The sequence below is a fragment of the Vipera ursinii genome, assembly GCF_947247035.1.
Source record: "Vipera ursinii genome assembly, chromosome: 5".
In the NCBI taxonomy this organism is placed as follows: Eukaryota; Metazoa; Chordata; class Lepidosauria; order Squamata; family Viperidae; genus Vipera; species Vipera ursinii.
Window position 1 is genome coordinate 30,931,756 of NC_139518.1, and position 19,326 is coordinate 30,951,081.

Sequence of the window (19,326 nt, forward strand, 5' to 3'; positions counted from 1 at the left end):
TGAAGGGAAACTCAACTCATTGGAATCACTCTAATAGCTATGGCAGAAGGTACTTGTAGAGACAGATACTTGTATATTAGCATCCTAAGCAGCTAAATTTACTGTATATTAGCATGTTGCAAGTAATACTACCATAGAATTTATATACTTGTCAAGCCTTGCAAGGCTGACATAGATAGGAAACAAGGACCCCTTGAAATTTTGGAAAGGGTAATGTAGAAGTATCTTGAAAACCTATCAAAGCAATTCTCCTGCTCATCTTATAACCAGGATAATTAAGTCAGAATTGAGGGGTCCTTGGTGTTCTCTGAATTCTCTTTTCTTGTAAACATTTCTTTACCCAAACTAGGTAACATCATCAGGTCTAGCACTGATATTACCTAGTGTGGGTATTGAAAGGTTTGTAAAAAACAACAACAACCAAGCTCAGAGATCATCAAGGAGCCCTCATTTCAACCCTGAGCTACAAACATTTTCTTTTATTGCTAAGGCTGAATTGCTCCAAGTCTCTTTCTCATGCCTCCCTCCTCCCCAGGCTGAGATGTCCTTTTTCCTCTCCTGGGTGATGGCCCTTTTTCCTATCCTGGGTTACCAGGGTCTTCTAGACATTTGATTACAATGCTCAATGCAATGACTGATTTTACATTACATTACACTAAGCAAGGGCACATACAGGACTACATACGTGTTAGACCTTCCCATGGCTAAGTAAAACCCAGATTAGAAGTTCCAACAGCCACTCCCTTGAGTTCATGTGATTGCATCTTGAGTGCTCAGCAACAGGCTGCACGTAGAGACATTTGCATTATTTATTTTAAAACATTTTTTTGCCAGAAACAGTTGCTTACTTCCAGTTTTTGGCAAAAAGCACCCATTGCAGACATTGGATTAATTTAACAATCACCACATTCATTTAGCAACCTTTGCAAAAAAAAAAGGTCATAAAATTGGGTATAATCATGTGATTGCTTAACATCCAGCATGACTGATGACCCACTTAAAAATCACCATGACTGATGACCATAAGGGGAGGGAGGGAATCTTTAACCGGCACTCAGTCTGGACCTGTTAGAGGTCCTGACGGGACGGGGTCGGGGGAGGTGGCTGCTGGTTCTGGGAATGTGGGGGTGGGGCTTCAAATCCCCACGGCGATAGGGAATGGCAGCAGGTGTTTGCGCGGAGGGCCATATCAACACCTGGGATCGCGCCCCCGCTATCTCAGAGCGGTGGCGCACTCCGACCCTCCGGTTAGCACCCTCTTACCCGGGGATGAGGGTGATCAGGCCCCTGAGCTCAGGTTGGTCTATTTTAACGCTAGATCCGTAGTCAACAAAGCTCCCCTCATCCGTGACCTGATCGAGGAGGAATGTGCGGACCTAGCGTGCATCACGGAAACTTGGCTGGGCTCGGAGGGAGGGGTGCCTCTCACTGAGTTATGCCCGCCGGGTTTCTGGGTGCTGCACCAGCCGCGGGCTCAGGGCAGGGGTGGTGGAGTGGCAGTGGTTATTCGGGAGACTTTGTGTCCCCGGGAGGCCACCATTGTCCAGATGCCGGGAGTGAATCCCTCCTCTTGAGATGTGGTCCTCGGGTTCAGTTGGGCTTGTTGCTTACATACCTGGCGCCCAGCTGTGTGGCAACAGCCCTGCCTGAGCTGCTCAACGCCCTCTCAGGGTTGGCAGTGGAGTTCCCCAGGCTTATAGTCCTGGGTGACTTCAACCTGCCGTCACTGGGAGGGTTGTCGGAGTTAGCTCGGGAGTTCATGGCTTCCATGACAGCCATGGGCCTGACCCAGGTTATTGAGGGCCCGACTCATGAGGGGGATCATACTCTCGACCTGGTATTCCTGTCTGGACAGTGGTTGGACGATCTGGGAGGGGGTTCCCCGTCCATCACCCCTTTGTCATGGTCAGATCACCACCTCCTGAGGCTGGTTTTCCGTCATGCCACCCCCCGCCGCTGGGCGGCGGAACCGTCCAGGTGGTTCCGCCCCAGGCACCTAATGGACCTGGATCGGTTCCAGAGGGTGCTTGGGCCTATACCTATCACCCTTACCCACAGCCCAGTCGATGCTCTGGTGGAGGCCTGGGAAACGGCTGCCACCAGGGCACTTGACTGCGTTGTACCCATGCGACCTCTGACCCAGCGCAGATCCCGCTGGGCCCCATGGTTCTCTGTGGAGCTCCGGGAGATGAAGCGTCGGAGACGAGGTCTAGAGAGCGGTTGGAGATCCAGCCGATCCGAATCCGACCGATTGCAGTTAAGAACCTTTATAAGGTCTTATCTTGCGGCGATAAGGACGGCAAAGTCTAACTACTTTGCCGCCCTTATCGCGTCCGCATATAATCGCCCTGTTTAGGGTGACTCGCTCCCTCCTTAACCAGGAGGTGAGAGAGGATCCCTTGCAGGGACGAGCCGAGGAGTTTAGTCATCATCTGGCGGACAAAATTGCTCGGATCCGGACCGGTCTGGACTCTGACTGGGCAGAGTCTGACGTGGAGGAATCAGGCGGTCTTGAGCACGTTATCTGGACTGAGTTCGACCCTGTTTCCCCTGATGATGTGGACAGGATCATGGGGAGACTGAGCACCACCACCTGTTTGTTGGATCCGTGCCCCTCCTGGCTAGCTTATGCGGCTCGGGAGGGAACACCAGGCTGGTTCCATGCAGTAATAACTGCTTCTTTGAAGGAGGGTGTCTTCCCTGCCGCCTTGAAGGAGGCGGTGGTGAGGCCCCTTCTCAAGAAGCCTGCTTTGGACCCGGCTGTTTTAAACAACTATCGTCCAGTCTCCAACCTTCGCTTTCTGGCGAAGGTTGTTGAGAGTGTGGTGGCGCATCAGCTCCCTCTGTTCCTGGAGGAAACTGATTATCTGGACCCATACCAATCGGGCTTCAGGCCCGGACACAGCACGGAGACGGCATTGGTCGCGCTGGTGAATGATCTCTGGAGGGCTAGGGACAGGGGTTGCTCCTCTGTCCTGGTCCTATTAGATCTCTCAGCGGCTTTCGATACCATCGACCATGGTATCCTGCTGCGGTGTCTCAGGGGGTTGGGAGTGGGAGGCACCGTTCTACGGTGGTTCTCCTCCTACCTCCAGGGCCGCTCGCAGTCGGTGTTGACAGGAGGGCAGAGATCCGCCCCGAGGTCTCTCATTTGTGGAGTTCCTCAGGGGTCGGTCCTCTCGCCTCTCCTGTTCAACATCTATATGAAGCCGCTGGGCGAGATCATTCGTGGTTTCGGGGTGGGGTATCACCAGTACACTGATGATACCCAACTTTTTCTTTCCACCCCGAACCAACCCAGCGATGCCCTCTCCGTGATGTCCCGGTGCCTGGAGGCGGTTCAGGTCTGGATGGGGAGAAACAGGCTTCGTCTCAATCCCGCCAAGACTGAGTGGCTGTGCATATCGGCATCTCGGGTTAACCAACTTATTCCACCTCTAACGATGGGGGGTGAGGTGTTACCCCCCGTTGATAGGGCTCGCAACCTGGGCGTCCTCCTGGACTCACGGCTCAATTTTGAAGACCACATAGGAGCCGTGACCAGGGGGGCTTTTGCACAGGTTCGCCTGGTGCGCCAGTTGCGTCCCTATCTGGACCGAGATGCCCTACGCACAGTTACTCATGCGCTTGTTACCTCCCGTTTGGACTACTGTAACGCTCTCTACATGGGGCTGCCCTTGAAGACCACTCGGAGGCTTCAACTGGTGCAGAATGCGGCCGCGCGAGTTTTAATGGGGGTCTCCCGATACTCCCATGTAACACCTCTACTCCGCGAGCTGCATTGGCTTCCGGTTGCCCTCCAGGTGAAATTCAAGGTGCTGGTTATTACCTATAAAGCCCTACATGGCCTGGGTCCGGGCTATTTGAGGGAACACCTGCTGCCGGCATCAAACGCCCTTCGCCCAGTGCGCTCCCACAGGGAGGGTCTGCTCAGGGTGCTGCCGGTGAGAGATTGCCGGCGGGTGACACCCAGGGATAGGGCCTTCTCAGTGGGAGCGCCTGCCCTCTGGAACCAGCTGCCGGTGGAGCTGAGAACTGCCCCCGACCTCCGATCATTCTGCCGGGGCCTGAAGACCTGGCTCTTTGAGCTCTCAGGCCCAGGCTGAGGAGAAATTTTTAATTGGGGTTTTAAGTATACAGGGTCAATTTAATATTTTTTAATTTGGTTTTTTAACTTTTGTATGGTGGATTTTTTAATTCCCTGTAAACCGCCCTGAGTCCTCAGGGAATAGGGCGGTATATAAATGTAACTAAATAAAATAAATAAATAATAAATAATTCATATGAGATTCATATTAATGTCACTGATATTTGTAAACCATCATCTATAGCAACAATAGACAATTTGTGACACTCCAGAAGCTAAGAAATAGGGCTAATGGTGAGGATCCTGGGAATTGTAGTTCAGCAATTAATAGAACACCATAGGCTGCTTACATCCAATCTGTTAATATTATGTATGAACCAGGCTATTATGGGTTATTAAATAAACAATTTAAACAAATCATGGTTTAGTGTAACAGCTGAAATCAGCCATTTTTCCCTGTAGCAAAACAGCTTCTGGCATAAAATAGATTTTTGAAGAAAAAAATATTTAATCTTTTCAATTTATACTTTTTAAAATGAATGCATTGCAATACAGGGTATGACAGAGCTAAAATTATACTATTTAAACAATATTAAAGAAAAAACATTTTAATCTTTAGGGAATAAAGGGAATGCCTGGATCTACTGGCTCAAGAGGATTGCGTGGCCACAAAGTAAGTGATAGGTTTTTATGAATGAATAAATAACATTTATTTCATCATGCTACTTACCAAGAATGCTAAGAAGGAGCATTTTTACTTAAATGTATATTTATCATGAAGTAACTTCATTTTATCAGCTGCCAATCCCCCTAAGTAAGATGTATGTTGGATTTGACTTCACATTACAACACAAAAGATATTGGGAAAGAATGCCATGGTCCCCAAATAATATAGGTTGCTTTTTCAACAAAACACAAGTGGAAGAAAACTAATTGCAAATGTATAGAATAGGGGGAAAATATATAGGGTAGGTTTGAATTAGGCAAGTGGTGTACCTAATTTAATTTAGATTTTTTTTCCTATGAAAAAAAGCAGCTCAGATGTATATTTCCAAGCCAGGTTTTTTTTGAAGATACGTCTGGGGAATTCTGGTAGTTGAAGTCCACACATCTTCAAACTGCCAAGGTTAAGCAATGTTTCGCTAAGTCTTTTTTAAAAATGACAAGAAAGGATGCACTTACATTAATTGTTCCTGGGTAACCCCTTAGAGACACCTGACTTAAATGGCATAGTATCAATGGGTCTTTGGAATTAATGAGATGAGGCTCTTGTTTCTTTTTTCAGAATTAGGAAAAAGGCCGTCTTTAACAATATGCTCCCCTCTGTAGCTGCAATCCTACATGTTCCATTTGCTAATTTTATTGTAAGTGAATGGCAACCAATCTTGAAATTATGTAACTGGTGTATTTTGAAACATAACAGGGTGCATTTGCAATTGGAGACAAGGGTGATAAGGGGATTCCTGGTTTTCCTGGAAAGCAGGTAAGAAATTCAAGAATGCTATCTTCATCTCGTTTTAATGGTGCAATTTAAAAAAAAAATAAAGTTGTTTACTTTCTATTATCCTCTATGTAGGATTTTAAAATAGTGATTTTATGAAGTATTATTGCAAACTGATATTTAGAATGCTTAATTTATGAGCCATCCATTGAGCATTGTGAAAGAGGCTGCCACTTCTATTTTAAATCCACGTACACAAGTAAATAAAGGAAATTCTGCCTTCAAAGTCTATTTTGTTTTTCTTACTAAGCAAAATCTTTACGCAGAGCAGGGTTTCTCAAACTTCAAATTTAAGATGTGTGGAATGGTCAGGGAATTCTGGGAATTCATGTCCACACATCTTAAAATTATCAAGTTTGAAAAAATTGATAGCCAGCAACCAGAAAAATAACATCAATTTTTAAACTATATTCTAATGAATGGGCACAGCATTCTTTATTGTGATTAAGTGAAAGTATTTTATAGATTCTCATTTATTTGTCATTTATGTAATTCATCTATCATAAGGCATCTTTTCTGCCTCATATAAAACAATTCTAACTAATGTTTTGGTTTATTGGAAAATCTAAATAACCCTTTATTTTTGTATTTTTCTTGAGGTACAGCTTTTGTCAAACTTATGCTATCTTTTTATTCCTTAATTCCTCCAGGGAATTCCTGGCTCATATGGTTCTCCAGGTTTACCAGGAAACAAGGTAGATACAATATACAAAAATTACATTGCTTATCTGTAAGTGTTTTTTGAAAAAAAAAGGTGAATGGATCCACCTATGACTAGGTAATTGGATGAAAACAGAGAGGGGAAAATAAGAGTAATTGGACACTTGTCACAACACTAAAATATAAAAAGTAGAGCTCTCCAGAAAGATGTGCTGATGCTTTTCAATTTTTTAATAAATGTTCTAGAGATTAAAGTTAGCCAGGTTTAAAATTTCATCAAGATCTCATCGAATAAACTAAGCTAGTAAAAAGAGAATTGTGTACGTAGATGTCTTATAGCCATCTCCAAGGTAGGAAAATGGAGACAAAAAATGACAAAGGTGTTTCAAAAACAGCAAATTCTTATGCCAATTAAAGAAAAGTCTTTTTCATAATAAATTTGAATCTTTCACGTGCTGAAAGTTCTGACTTTCCATTTAATATAATAATGCTGGTTATTAACGAGGGTTAAGATTGTTAATGGTTACTAGTCAGGTTGCTAATATGTAATTTTCAGCATCAGAAGTATGTATGTTTCTCTGAAAAGCAGTGCCTGTAGAATTAGAAACTTAATAACTTTCTTTCAGAATTATCTGATTCCCATTGAAATAGGGTCCTGAACCAGATAGTTTTTTTTATCTGGCTTTATTCACTTTATTGCAATCAGTGCAAAGGATATACCCATAGTTTTGTCCAGTTGCCATGTTAATAATATACACACCTTCCACAGTCTGTGAGGTATTAAAAATATTTTCCAATTATTTTGGATTCCTAATAACTTTGAATTTATTTTATTTTCTTAAACAATCAAACACATTCAACAATTTGTTTCAGGGTAAAACTGGAGCACATGGAATTCCTGGTCAGGATGGCTTGATAGGCATTAAGGTTAGTTATAATTAAATTTGTCATTCCTCTCCTTCCCCTGCCTTTTTATACACTAATAGCAATGAAATCAATTACGATTTCAGGTTTATATTTCTATCCATTTTTATTCAATATGTACCATTGCAAAGCAATGCAATGCAATAGGGTCATGTTATTTGAAGCAATGATGTATGGTTGGTCAAGCTCATCATTTACCTTGTGTTCCTCTACGGCAGTGTTTCTCAGCCTTGGCAATTTTAAGATGGCCTTCTGGCTGGGGAATTCTGGGAGTTGAAATCCACACATCTTAAAAATGCTAAGGTCAAGGAACACTCCTCTGGGGAAATGTCACAAAGCGTTGCTATTTTTATAGGGGGATCCTGGAGAGAAAGGGCAGCCTGGACCACCAGGATCTCGAGGAACTGTACACACTGGACCAAAGGGTTAAGCTAATCTTGTTACATTATATTAATTTTCTACAAACTGCAATAAAATCCAATTATTTTAAATGCAAGCATGCTTTCAATTATCCTGTACAGGTATTCAGGGAGACCCAGGGGACCCTGGATTTTCTGGAGAGAGAGGAACAGATGGATTGCCTGGTTCTCCTGGTGACAAAGGAAGGCAAGGGGAAGATGGAGTCAGTAAGAGACATTTTAACTATCTTATTTAGATGGAATTAAATGGTACCATCTGTTTTCAACTCTTTCCACAGATGTTACAGAGACACATTCTGAAATGAAAATTTTATATATAATTTCTTGCATAAAAACTAATGCTTTGAATTATTTTAGCAAGATTTTAAACCAGAAATAGTCACTGGTTAATTCTTTACATTTTGTTTGCTAATGGATGCTGACATACAGTATCTTCTTACTGATGTCACTGCTTTTAAATGTTACGGTATTTAATTTCCTTGTTTAAGAAAGTAACTGTAGGTTATAGTTCTCTGCATTCTACAAAACTATCTAATTAATTCCAATAGCATGTTAGTCCTTAGGGCTATGCAGGGCTTAGGATTTTAAAGACTAAAAGGAAAATGGCTGCATCTTTTCTTGGGATGAACAGATGCTGTTTATAGTTGTAACATAATCCCAAATAAAGGCAAATTTGCTTTATGGAATTGCAGATATATGCAAGGTGCACATTCTGAATGCTCCAAAGCATTTTTTTTATTATTACATTTAAAGCATCACCCTTCTGTACCTGTTTGCTAATTGACATGGTCATTAAAAAACCTGATCTTGGCAATTTGGTCATCCGCTGTTACAAAATAGACACCAGCAACTTCACATCATTTTTTTGTTGTTGTTCTGTTTCACTTTTTTTCCAAGGATCTTTTTGTAACTATGTTTTAGGTTGGGGGAAGGGTTGGGATTGATTATGTGGAGTTCTTGGTGCTCTCTGAACTTGATTGTTTGCTTGTTGATGTTTCATTATCTGACTAGGAACGTCATCAGTGCTAGTGTGTGTGAGGTTTACTGCTTGTTTTGGATTTAGACCAAGCTAAATCCAAAAACACTGGCAGCTTGCCATTCACATAAATCAGTCATCAGTAGATACATAGTGATAAATCACATTTACAGACCCCAGGTTGTACATGGGGCTAACCTTGAAAGGCATCTGGAACTTCAGCTGGTACACAATGTGGCCATGCAGGCAATTTTAGGCACCCAAAGAAGGGCAGTTTCATTTGCAATAAAGTTCAGCTAATTTATACATTTCTGCATATATCGGTTTAGATGTCATTTCTTATTGGTTCAGCAGGAATTGATAACTGAGGAAATGTGGAAAGGGTTGCAGTATCATGCATGTAACTACTATTAAGATTTATTTCAAGAGGCTATAGTGAAGTATTGATTTTGGAATGGGTAAACATGAATGTTGCAATCAAAACCATTAAAACTGATTTATAGTGATAAACTCTACAGAAAAAAAATCTAGTCTGTGAATATGAAAAATCAAGTGTAGGAATCTACTCTTATTTGCAAGAAAGCAATTTACTTGCTTTCACTGACATACTTTAAAAAATAGTTTAAATAAAAATCTGAAGAATCCAGAAATTAAGGTGACTGTAATACAAATGGAATCATGATAAAATGTTCAATAAATGAACAGTTCAAAACAATCGATTGTTTCTGAGCTGGCCTGTATGGAAGCAAAGAGATACAGAAAAAACTTTTCCCCCTGTTATCCTGGGATCATCTAGATTTCTTACCATGTAGGTCTAGTAGTCCTTCTTCTGACAGATAGTGTTTTTTCTAAAATGAAATTATTATTTTTTCTGTTTCAAGGCTCATTGTATACTCATTTCTCTTTCTTCTATAGGCTTTCCTGGTCCCAAAGGTGCAATGGGTGTAGAGGGTCCTCAAGGCTTTCATGGTGGCCCTGGTCTCTCAGCTCAATCTAGTACATCTCCAGGAAGGCCAGGATCTCCAGGATTACCTGGTTTTCCAGGAGTACCAGGACAACAAGGTTTGCCTGGACCACCTGGTAAGAAAAGCCAAATATTGAAGCATTGCATGAGAATTGAATGATTAATAATTCCAGTATATCACCTGAAAGCAGCCAACATTTTCCATAACATTTCCTCTAAAGCAGGCATGTCAGACTTATGACATCATGTGACATCACACGACATATTGGAACTTTCCCCCCATTGCTGGCAATGGGGTGGGTGCGGTTTCAGTATGATGCATCCAGCCTCCGGGCCGGCAGTTTGATGTGCCTGCTCTAAAACAAGGAATATATTTTTTATTATTATTTTTAATCCTAGTTATATCCCGCCCTTCTCCGAAGACTCAGGGCGGCTTACAATTTAAGCACAAACCAATGTGCTTAGCAATAGACTTCATTCTATGTATATGCCTGCTTATTAGGGCTTTCGCCCCCCCCCCCAAGCGGCATTATTACAAAGTCAGCTTATTGCCCCCAACAATCTGGGTCCTCATTTTACCTACCTCGGAAGGATGGAAGGCTGAGTCAACCTTGAGCCTGGTGGGATGCGAACCTGCACTAATTGCAGGCAGCTGGTGTTACTTAAGGAGGCATTAGCCCACTGCTCCACCAAGGCTAATGAATATGAATATACACCAAGGCTAATGAATATGAATATACTTTAACTAAATAGAACACAGATTTTGTTATAGAATCAATCTTACTTTATTTGTGAGCGTGTGATGACAAGGACAGCATAGCAACAAGCTTATTTTAGTAGACATTTTTATTCTATCATAGTCATCCTTGACTCCATTCCCACTCTGCCTGTCCAGATAGAGAGAGAACCTGAGAAGGTAAGTGTGGTGTATTATTTAGGGCATGGGGCTAGGAGCAGGGAAATCCAAGTTCTAGCCTTTCCCTTGAAATAGAAGACAGTTGGTTGTCTTGGGATTATTCTCTCTCAGTCTAGACTGGAAAATCAAAAACCCTCTGTCTACCAGCTAGCACTGGACCAACATGGAAGATTGTGGTCCACAACTATCAATGAGGAGTCTCCATCTTACAGTAAATTAATTAATAACAACCATACAGTGATGTGACATATTTGCAGTGAAATAGGCAATCAAAATGTGTTTCAGGCTTTATTCAATATTTTAAACTAATCAAGTTGTATGTTACTAACAAATTAAATTTTACCTGAAAAGGTCGTAAGTATCTGGAAACCAGTAATTTACTGCCCACCTGCATATGAAGTCTCAGAACAGCTGAGTTAAAAAGTGTGGATGATCTCCCAATGCTTTCATGTAGACAGAAGAGAATGGTTTGGTGCCAAATATTTTCTGGACAGGATCCAACAGGAAAAACCAGTGATACGATACAACAATATTCCTAAGCGAAGTCCTGACATCTGGTATGGAAGATTGCTATACTTATAGCCACTAAGCACTCCCAAGAAAACTGGTAGCTTCATACTTTTCCTATTCAGCTCATGGCATAAATAATATACCCGATGACTAAAGTCCCATATCCTACCCCAAAGTCTTGCTTGCTTATTTATTTATCTATGAATATAATGTTGGTAGGCTTTCTAATAACTTAAGATTTTGGACAGTGAACAATAAATAGCAGGAATATAATCAGCAAAACAACATGCTACTGATACTCATACCTAACTTAGGGCAGAATGCAAGTTGTACAGAATACAACTGAGCCCAAACTTTCTGTTGCTAAGTGAGACATTTGTTATGTGAATTTTGCCCCACTTTATGACCTTTATTGCCACATTTGTTAAATGAATCAGTGCAGTTGTTACGTTAGTAACACAGTTGTTAAGTGAATCTGGTTTTCCCATTGACTTTGCTTGTCAGAAGGTTGCAAAAAGTGATCAGGACACTGTAACTGTCATAGCAGTTACTGAGCATCTGAATTTTGATCATATGACCTTAGGGAAGTGCAATGGTCATAAGTGTGAAAAACGGTCATAGGTTACTTTTTTCACTGCCATTGTAACTTTGAATGGTCACTAAATGAACTGTTGTAAATCAAGGACTACCTGTACAAAAAACTACTATACTCATTTGGCCCTCTATAATGTAGTAAGCAAGTAATTCACCACTTTCATTTGGTGACTACTGATTGGAATCACACAGTCACCTCAGAGTGGAACTGCTGGAATGCTTGCCAGCGGCCCAAATGGATCCCACAATTAATGTTAGAGAATGTTGATGACAGGTCTATAAAGATCAAGAGAAACTGAGTCCATTGCTGTTTCTGTCCTATAACTATGTTTGATTGTGACTGGAATGGAACCTCTAAGTTTCTCTGTAGCTGATTCACAATCACCAAAGGAAAGATTGGAAAATGGGTAAAAATTGTCAAAAAAGTATATCACATGAAGGCTTTTTCAAGCAAGGTACACCCTTGCCTCCTTCAAAATAAGTGGCATTATGTCCTCTTCCGGTAAATGTATGTTAAATCCATCCACTCATATCCAACTGAGTTTCTTGAAGGATGTCCTGCTTACCCACTTGTAAATGGCATGGATCTAGTTCTCCAGTGGCATATTTTATTCCATAAAAATTCTATCCACTTCTTGAGTACAAAAGAATCCCGGAGAGCAGTAGAAAATGCCACTTCACTCATTGCAATGAGTTCTGTCTAACTGGTTTCCGACCCAAGACAGGAATTGATTTATTAATTTGTATACCACCAGTTTCAATTCTTTTAGTTTTTTTAGTTTTAGTTTTTATTAAATTTTTATACCGCCCTTCTCCCAAGGGACTCAGGGCGGTGAACAGGGCATATGATAAAAGTACAAAACTACAAAAGTTAAAATAGAATTAAATTAATGCCCAAGATAAAACAATAAAATATACAAATATTTAAAACCCAAATTAACTCCCCATCAGGCCAGGCCGGCTTGTTCAAACAGGTGGGTCTTTAACCCGCGCCGGAAGGAGCTGAGATCCGGTGCCATCCGGAGCTCCACCGGCAGTTGATTCCACAAAGCCGGGGCGCCCACAGAGAAGGCCCTCCCCCTGGGGGCCACCAGCTGGCATTCTCTGACTGGAGGCACCCTGAGGAGGCCCTCTCTGTGGGAACGCACAGGGCGGAGGGGAGTTGACGCCGGCAGCAGGTGGTCCCCGAGGTATTCCGGACCCATGCCATGTAGGGACTTGAAAACCATCACTAAGACCTTTGCTTACAGTATGTGGTTTTTAGCAAAAAAAAGAGATGAGTGGGACATTTGCTGCACCACCACAAATGCATCCAATGCAGCGGTGGGATTCAGCCAGTTCGCACCACTTTGGCAGAACCAGTAGCTAATTTTTTGTTGCCCAGGCCCAGAATGGACTTCTGGAAGCAGCATCTACACAGAGAACCGGTTGTTCACATACTTGAATCTAACCACTGATCCAATGATGTACTTTATCCTCTAATTTTTTCCTAAAAGGGCTTGGGTTAAAGTGTTGCTGGGCAATAATCTACAGAAGTAATCAACACGGAGAAGAATTGAGCGCAGTTAATCTATGTGCTCTAGATATGTTAGGATATGTGAACTCACTATTTTCTTGATCATGTTAACTAGAAATGATAAATTTAAAAGTGGGAAATAGATTTGCAACTCTTCAATGTTAAGGGAAGATTCCCTTACTAATGGTCTTATTACTGCTTCTTTTAGGCAGGAGGGACATATAGTCATCCTACAAAGATGCTTTACCTCCCATACATAATAATCAGCATAGTGGTAGCTCTTGCCACTCTAGACAGCCTACCTATATCATTAAGATCCACAAGCTGAAAGAAATCTGAACAATGAAGCAGTTCATCAACATATCCAGCCCCCAAATTGTAGACTTTATGTGCAAATAAGAATGCAAAAATCTCACAGTGATTTATGGGCTATTCTGATTCTTCCTTCCCAGCTTCTTGGTGTAGCAGTTACTCTACACAATGTAGAAAAACAATGCCAGTCATTTATATGCAGATGCAATGGAGACAGAAAATATTAATTCAAATGGACTTTAGTCTGTGCTCAGTCTTAGAAAGCACAAGTAGTAGCTGTCTATTTCTTCAGCCTTAAGAGTAGGGATAAATTTGATTTTTTTAAAAAATGACAGAGGAAAAAATACATTTATATGATAAACATGCATTATGTTACATCCTCAAGGTGTTGCTTGTAAGGGGAGAGGGTCCTCTGGAGGACCAGGAGCTAAAGGTCAAAGAGGATCACCTGGAGAAAGAGGTGGAAAAGGAGAGAAAGGCAAGTATATACACCACTCACAAACCAAATATCTAAATACTGTGGTTTGGAGTCATTTATGTCCTTAAAGCCAGAGCTCTTCTATGCATCAAATTTAATGAATTTTTTTGTATTGAAAAATGTATTGTAAAACTTTTCAATTAAAAAAAAGATATGTGATTGTATTAAGTGAACAAAAAGTTTTTTTTTCCAAAGCTCCACACTAGATGTGAAGTTGGGGAGAAAGACAGAATAAAACAATGTAAACAGTGGTTGCATCCTCCATTAAAGTTCATTTTTCATGTAGGAGGATGGCAGAGTTAACTATTATTTAGTTTTCTCACTGGCTTCATGTAAATGCTTTGTTTATATAGGAAATCCAGGGAACTGCTCGTGTGGGCTTGGTCCTTGTGGTCCACCTGGCAAACAAGGTCTACCAGGAATACCTGGGAGAAAAGGAGAAATGGGAGCACCTGGAAAATATGGAAGAAAAGGTGATCCCGGTTTTCTTGGTAGAAGAGGAGAACCAGGATCCTTAGTGAGTAATTGCTTTTTAAAATTATATCAAACTAAGTAATAGAAGAAAACATATAGACATATGTGTAAGAGTATAAATAAGATAACATGATCTCATAATTATAATTATGACAAGACTGAGTGGCTGTGTGTGCCGGCATCTCGGGAAATTCAGAATATTCCATCGTTAATTATGGGGGGTGAGATATTACCCCCGTTGATAGGGCTCGCAACTTGGGTGTCCTCCTAGATTCACAGCTCTCCTTGGATGATCATATAGGAGCTGTGACTAGGGGGGCCTTCGCCCAGGTTCGCCTGGTGCATCAGTTGCGGCCCTATCTAGACCGGGATGCCTTGCGCACAGTCACTCATGCACTCGTGACCTCCCGTTTGGACTACTGCAATGCTCTCTACATGGGGCTGCCCTTGAGGACTACTCGGAGGCTCCAGCTGGTGCAGAATGCAGCCGCACGAGTGGTGGTGGGGGCTTCCCGATACTCCCATGTAACACCTCTACTCCGTGAGTAGCATTGGCTTCCGGTTGCCCTCCGGGTAAGATTCAAGGTGCTGGTTATGACCTATAAAGCCCCAAATGGCATGGGTCCGGGTTACTTACGGGAGCACCTGCTGCCGGCATCAACCTCCCTTCGTCCAGTGCGCTCCCACAGAGAGGGCCTCCTTAGGGTGCCATTGGTCAAAGAGTGTTGACTGGCAGCCCCCAGGGGAGGGCGTTCTCTGTGGGCGCGCCAGACCTTTGCAACCGTTTACCGGTGGAGCTCCGGACGGCTCCCGACCTTCGCTCTTTCCGACGTGACATAAAAACATATTTATTTGAACAAGCCGGCCTGGTCTGATGGGTTTAGGGGTATTTTAATGCTTTGTATTAATTTATTGAATTGGGCTGTTGTATTTAATATTTTTTTTAAATTTTTATATATTGTATTTTATTGTATTGCCCTGTACACCGCCCTGAGTCCTTCGGGAGAAGGGCAGTATAAAAATAAAATAAAATAAAATAAATAAATAAATAATTAAAACAAATAAAATGGAATAAAAGATGCTAGATAATTTTTTCAAAAGTCTTCTTGACCTTTGCTCCTTGTCAGTAACAATCTGGCTTACTGTAGTCCCAATTCAAATGTTAATAAACAACAGAAATCAACTGTACATTGTTGAAATCAGGTCTAGATTTCTCATTCACTGTTGTGTTATTGTGTTAGCCAAACTTGATGTCCCCAATGTCCCCAATTCTTGATGCCTTGGCAGATTCCAAATATTGGGGAAATGGCCAAGAAAAATAGTCCCAGTAACAATAATACTGCTAAGCTTGTAAGCCGCCCTGAGTCTTCGGAGAAGGGCGGGATATAAATGGAATTTTTAAAAAAATCAAGTTATAGATTATCTAATAATTGTTTCAATATTATATGTTTTTCTTTTTAAGTATTAATATTTTTATTGCATTATCTGAAGTATCTTATAAGTAGAGTACAACTTATAATTTAACAAATAACATTTTAAGAAATTCAGTCAGGTTTAAATGGAATAAATGTGTCAACTTTGAAAATGAGCATGGTTGTGGCCATTTTCTCTATTCATTTTCGGTTGACACATTGAAGGGGGGAGGGGGGATTGCCAGGTGCTTCCCTAGTTAAAATAATATTTTGTCCTGTGGGAACCAAGGTCATCAGCTATGTTCTAGTAGAACTGAATGCCATGAAAACAAATCATTAAACAATATCTATAATCTTCTTAAGAGATTAAGATCTCTTCTTAAGAGATTACTATTATAGACTATGTCATGGGGGAAATAAGTTAATCAGTTTGTTGTCTTCTCAAACAGAATAAATTTCTCATAAAGTAGAAGGAGAAAGTAAGCACCACACTCTTTTTTCATTCTGTTCATAAAGTTTATAATTGCAATATTTTATTAATTCAAATAAATAATTGAGTGAATTTAACAATAACCTTTTTAAATTTCTAAGGGATTGCCAGGCCCATTTGGGCTGACAGGTGAAAAAGGAGATAAAGGTGACCCAGTTGAAGTAAGAATCAAAGGTAACTATGCAAACTACTATAATTATAAGATTTGAGAACTGCTATTTTGATATCTCCAAATCTTGTACTACACTTTGGCAAAAAGAAAAATGAGGGTATAGTTAAAAGCAATGGGGTACTTGTGTTTAGTTTAAATGCAATTATCTTATCTTAATCAAGCATAATGCCTATATTCTCCTGTTCCACATTGAGTCATATATTTTACAATGGCTTGTTTAAACTACATCTGAACCAGGAAATTTTGAGTTGATCTTGCTTTACCAGTATGAAACAAGGAAACTGACAAAGATAACACAAAATGAAATATTAAGCCTGAGTGATGTGTTCTGCCATTTAGTCTGCATCTGCATGTTTCAGCAGTGTTTAGAAGAGTATGATAGGAATTTATAATTTCTCCTTTTGAGAGAATTTGAGAGAAATCTGAGATTTAGAGCCAGGGCTGCTCATATTATAAAATATTCACAAAGAAAATATTGCCTTTGACCAAAAAGGAAACATAAAAAATAAATTGTCCACTCATTACTGTATACAGTATAAAGTAACCTACCATATACTAGTTTTCTAAAGACATCTTGACAAATATCTGCATCTGCAAAACTCAAACTTATTATAACCTATCAAAATTCCAAATGTTTATGATATATCTTCTCATCTGTTAGGACTGCATTATAATTAACTTTTTAAGAAAAAGACTGAAATTGTTCACATTCCGTATAAATATTTTATATCTATATTAAAGATGGTTTTTATTGGGGTTTTTGGTTAATATTCCTTGGAAGACAGAAGGGAATTTTGAACTATACAGACTCTATTATATGCATCCAGTTTTTTTGATTATTACAATATAATTACAATATATTCTTGTTCTACAACTATTGGAAATAATATGTCTTATTAACTGAGGCTGGCTTGAATTGTGACACAAACATATTTCTTCAGCTGCTTATGATCAGCTTTCCATCATTTGTAGGGGTAAAAGGAGAAAGAGGTGTTCCAGGGATACGTGGATTTCCAGGAATAAATGGCACTGCTGGCAGGATTGGAGATGGAGGATTGCCGGGTGATAAAGGGACTCAAGTAAATCTGATTATCTGGAAGCCTGCCTTTTATTGTAAATCAGTATCTGTTCCTTTTCAAAGAAATTTCAGGAGTTGACAGTATTTGGACCTCTGTGTCTGGTTACTCAGCAATTCATAATAAAAACTCAGAAGCTAAACAGGTTTGAACCTCCCTAATCCTTCAATGGAAGGTCTTCATGACATACAGGTAGTCCTTGACTTATGACCACAATTGAGCCCAAGATTTCTGTTGTTAAGTGAGATATTTGTTAAATGAGTTCCCCCCTCCCCATTATATGATTTTTCTAGCCATAGTTGTTAAATGAATCACTGCAGCTGATAAGTTAGCAACCTGGTTGTTAAGTGAATCTGGCTTCCCCATTGATTTTGCTGGTCAGAAGGTTGCAAAAGGTGATTGCATGACCTTGGAACACAGCAGAGGTCATAAATATGAACCAGTTGCCAAGTATCTGAATTTTGATCACGTGATCATGGGGATGCTGGAAAGGTCATAACTCTGAAAAACAGTTATGAGTCACATTTTTCAGTGCCATTGTAACTTTGAACAGTCATTAAATGAACTGTTGTAAGTCAAAGACTACCTGTATCAAGACTAGAACCTAGCCACACACACATAAAACAAAACAGAACAGAACAAATAAGACAATGGCAAACTATTTTTGTAAGCAGACTTGTTTTGTAGCTCTGGCTGATTTCCAGGCAGATTTTATTTATTTTTATTTTTATTACATTTATATCCCGCCCTTCTCCGAAGACTCAGGGCGGCTTACAAGCTTAGCAGTAGCCTTCATTCTATGTATATGCCTGCTTGTTAGGGCTTTCACACACACCCCAAGCGGCATTATTACAAAGTCAGCTTAATTGCCCCCAACAATCTGGGTCCTCATTTTACCTACCTCGGAAGGATGGAAGGCTGAGTCAACCTTGAGCCTGGTGGGATGCGAACCTGCACTAATTGCAGGCAGCTGGTGTTACTTAAGGAGGCATCAGCCCACTGCTCCACCAAGGCTTGATTCATGCTTGACGTTTCTAAACCTCACCTGGACTGAGCAATTACTACTAAGATGGCCTACTCATATTGCAGATGACTTGTTTAATTCTTTATGGATATGCCATTGGTTCCTAATAAATACATGCAGTGCTGTCATCATAAGCGGTAAAGAAAACAATCAGTAGAAGCATAAGTTAGGTGGGCGTTATTGAGTTGCCATGCAAAAAGAGTTGTCCCTTCAAGCCTGCATATGGCTAGAACTCATTCTTGAATTTATCAAATTCTGAGTTTTTAAAATGTTTTATAATTGTTCATTGTGAATTTAGTCCACTACTTTGATAACATATAGTTAATACATGTAGCTAATTATGTGACAGACTTAGACTATTTAATTAGAATTTAGACTAGACACCCTGCCCACATGATAATTGACTGCCTCTAGATAAGATCTTGAATCAATATGAACGCAATAACATTTAAATGACATTCAGGTCACAAATATTATTTTGTATTTATCTGAATGGTGGACAGGGAGAAGATGGAAGAGCTACACAAGGTGAGAAAGGATTTCCTGGACACCCTGGAATTCCTGGCTCAAGAGGTCAAACGGGGACACCAGGTTTTGGGATTCAGGGCCCACAAGGCGTCCCAGGCCTACCCGGAGATCCAGGAAGCCCTGGTATGAAAGGAACATCTGGGCCAAAGGGTCAAAAAGGTAATCTAATTTATGTTGAAAATAAAAGAAAGGTAAATGCAGTTTTCAATTGGATATTTCACCAACACAGAACTGTTATTGCAGCACTAAAATAAGAATAAAATACAAATAGTCCTGGACTTACAAACATTCAT

The 19,326-nt window shown here is 40.6% G+C and overlaps 1 protein-coding gene across 1 annotated transcript in view; it reads left to right on the forward strand.

Moving 5' to 3' along the window:
- Nucleotides 1–19,326, forward strand: part of COL4A4 (collagen type IV alpha 4 chain) — a gene marked incomplete at its 5' end in the record, with an annotated part of 74,819 nt that overhangs the window by 20,741 nt on the left and 34,752 nt on the right. Inside the window, 12 exons of the mRNA XM_083364944.1 lie at nucleotides 4,707–4,760; nucleotides 5,511–5,570; nucleotides 6,239–6,283; nucleotides 7,122–7,175; nucleotides 7,528–7,597; nucleotides 7,694–7,798; nucleotides 9,483–9,647; nucleotides 13,765–13,857; nucleotides 14,211–14,374; nucleotides 16,335–16,407; nucleotides 17,378–17,484; nucleotides 19,009–19,192. Coding sequence (XP_083221070.1) covers nucleotides 4,707–4,760; nucleotides 5,511–5,570; nucleotides 6,239–6,283; nucleotides 7,122–7,175; nucleotides 7,528–7,597; nucleotides 7,694–7,798; nucleotides 9,483–9,647; nucleotides 13,765–13,857; nucleotides 14,211–14,374; nucleotides 16,335–16,407; nucleotides 17,378–17,484; nucleotides 19,009–19,192 — 1,174 coding nt within the window. The remainder of the gene's footprint in view (nucleotides 1–4,706; nucleotides 4,761–5,510; nucleotides 5,571–6,238; nucleotides 6,284–7,121; nucleotides 7,176–7,527; nucleotides 7,598–7,693; nucleotides 7,799–9,482; nucleotides 9,648–13,764; nucleotides 13,858–14,210; nucleotides 14,375–16,334; nucleotides 16,408–17,377; nucleotides 17,485–19,008; nucleotides 19,193–19,326) is intronic.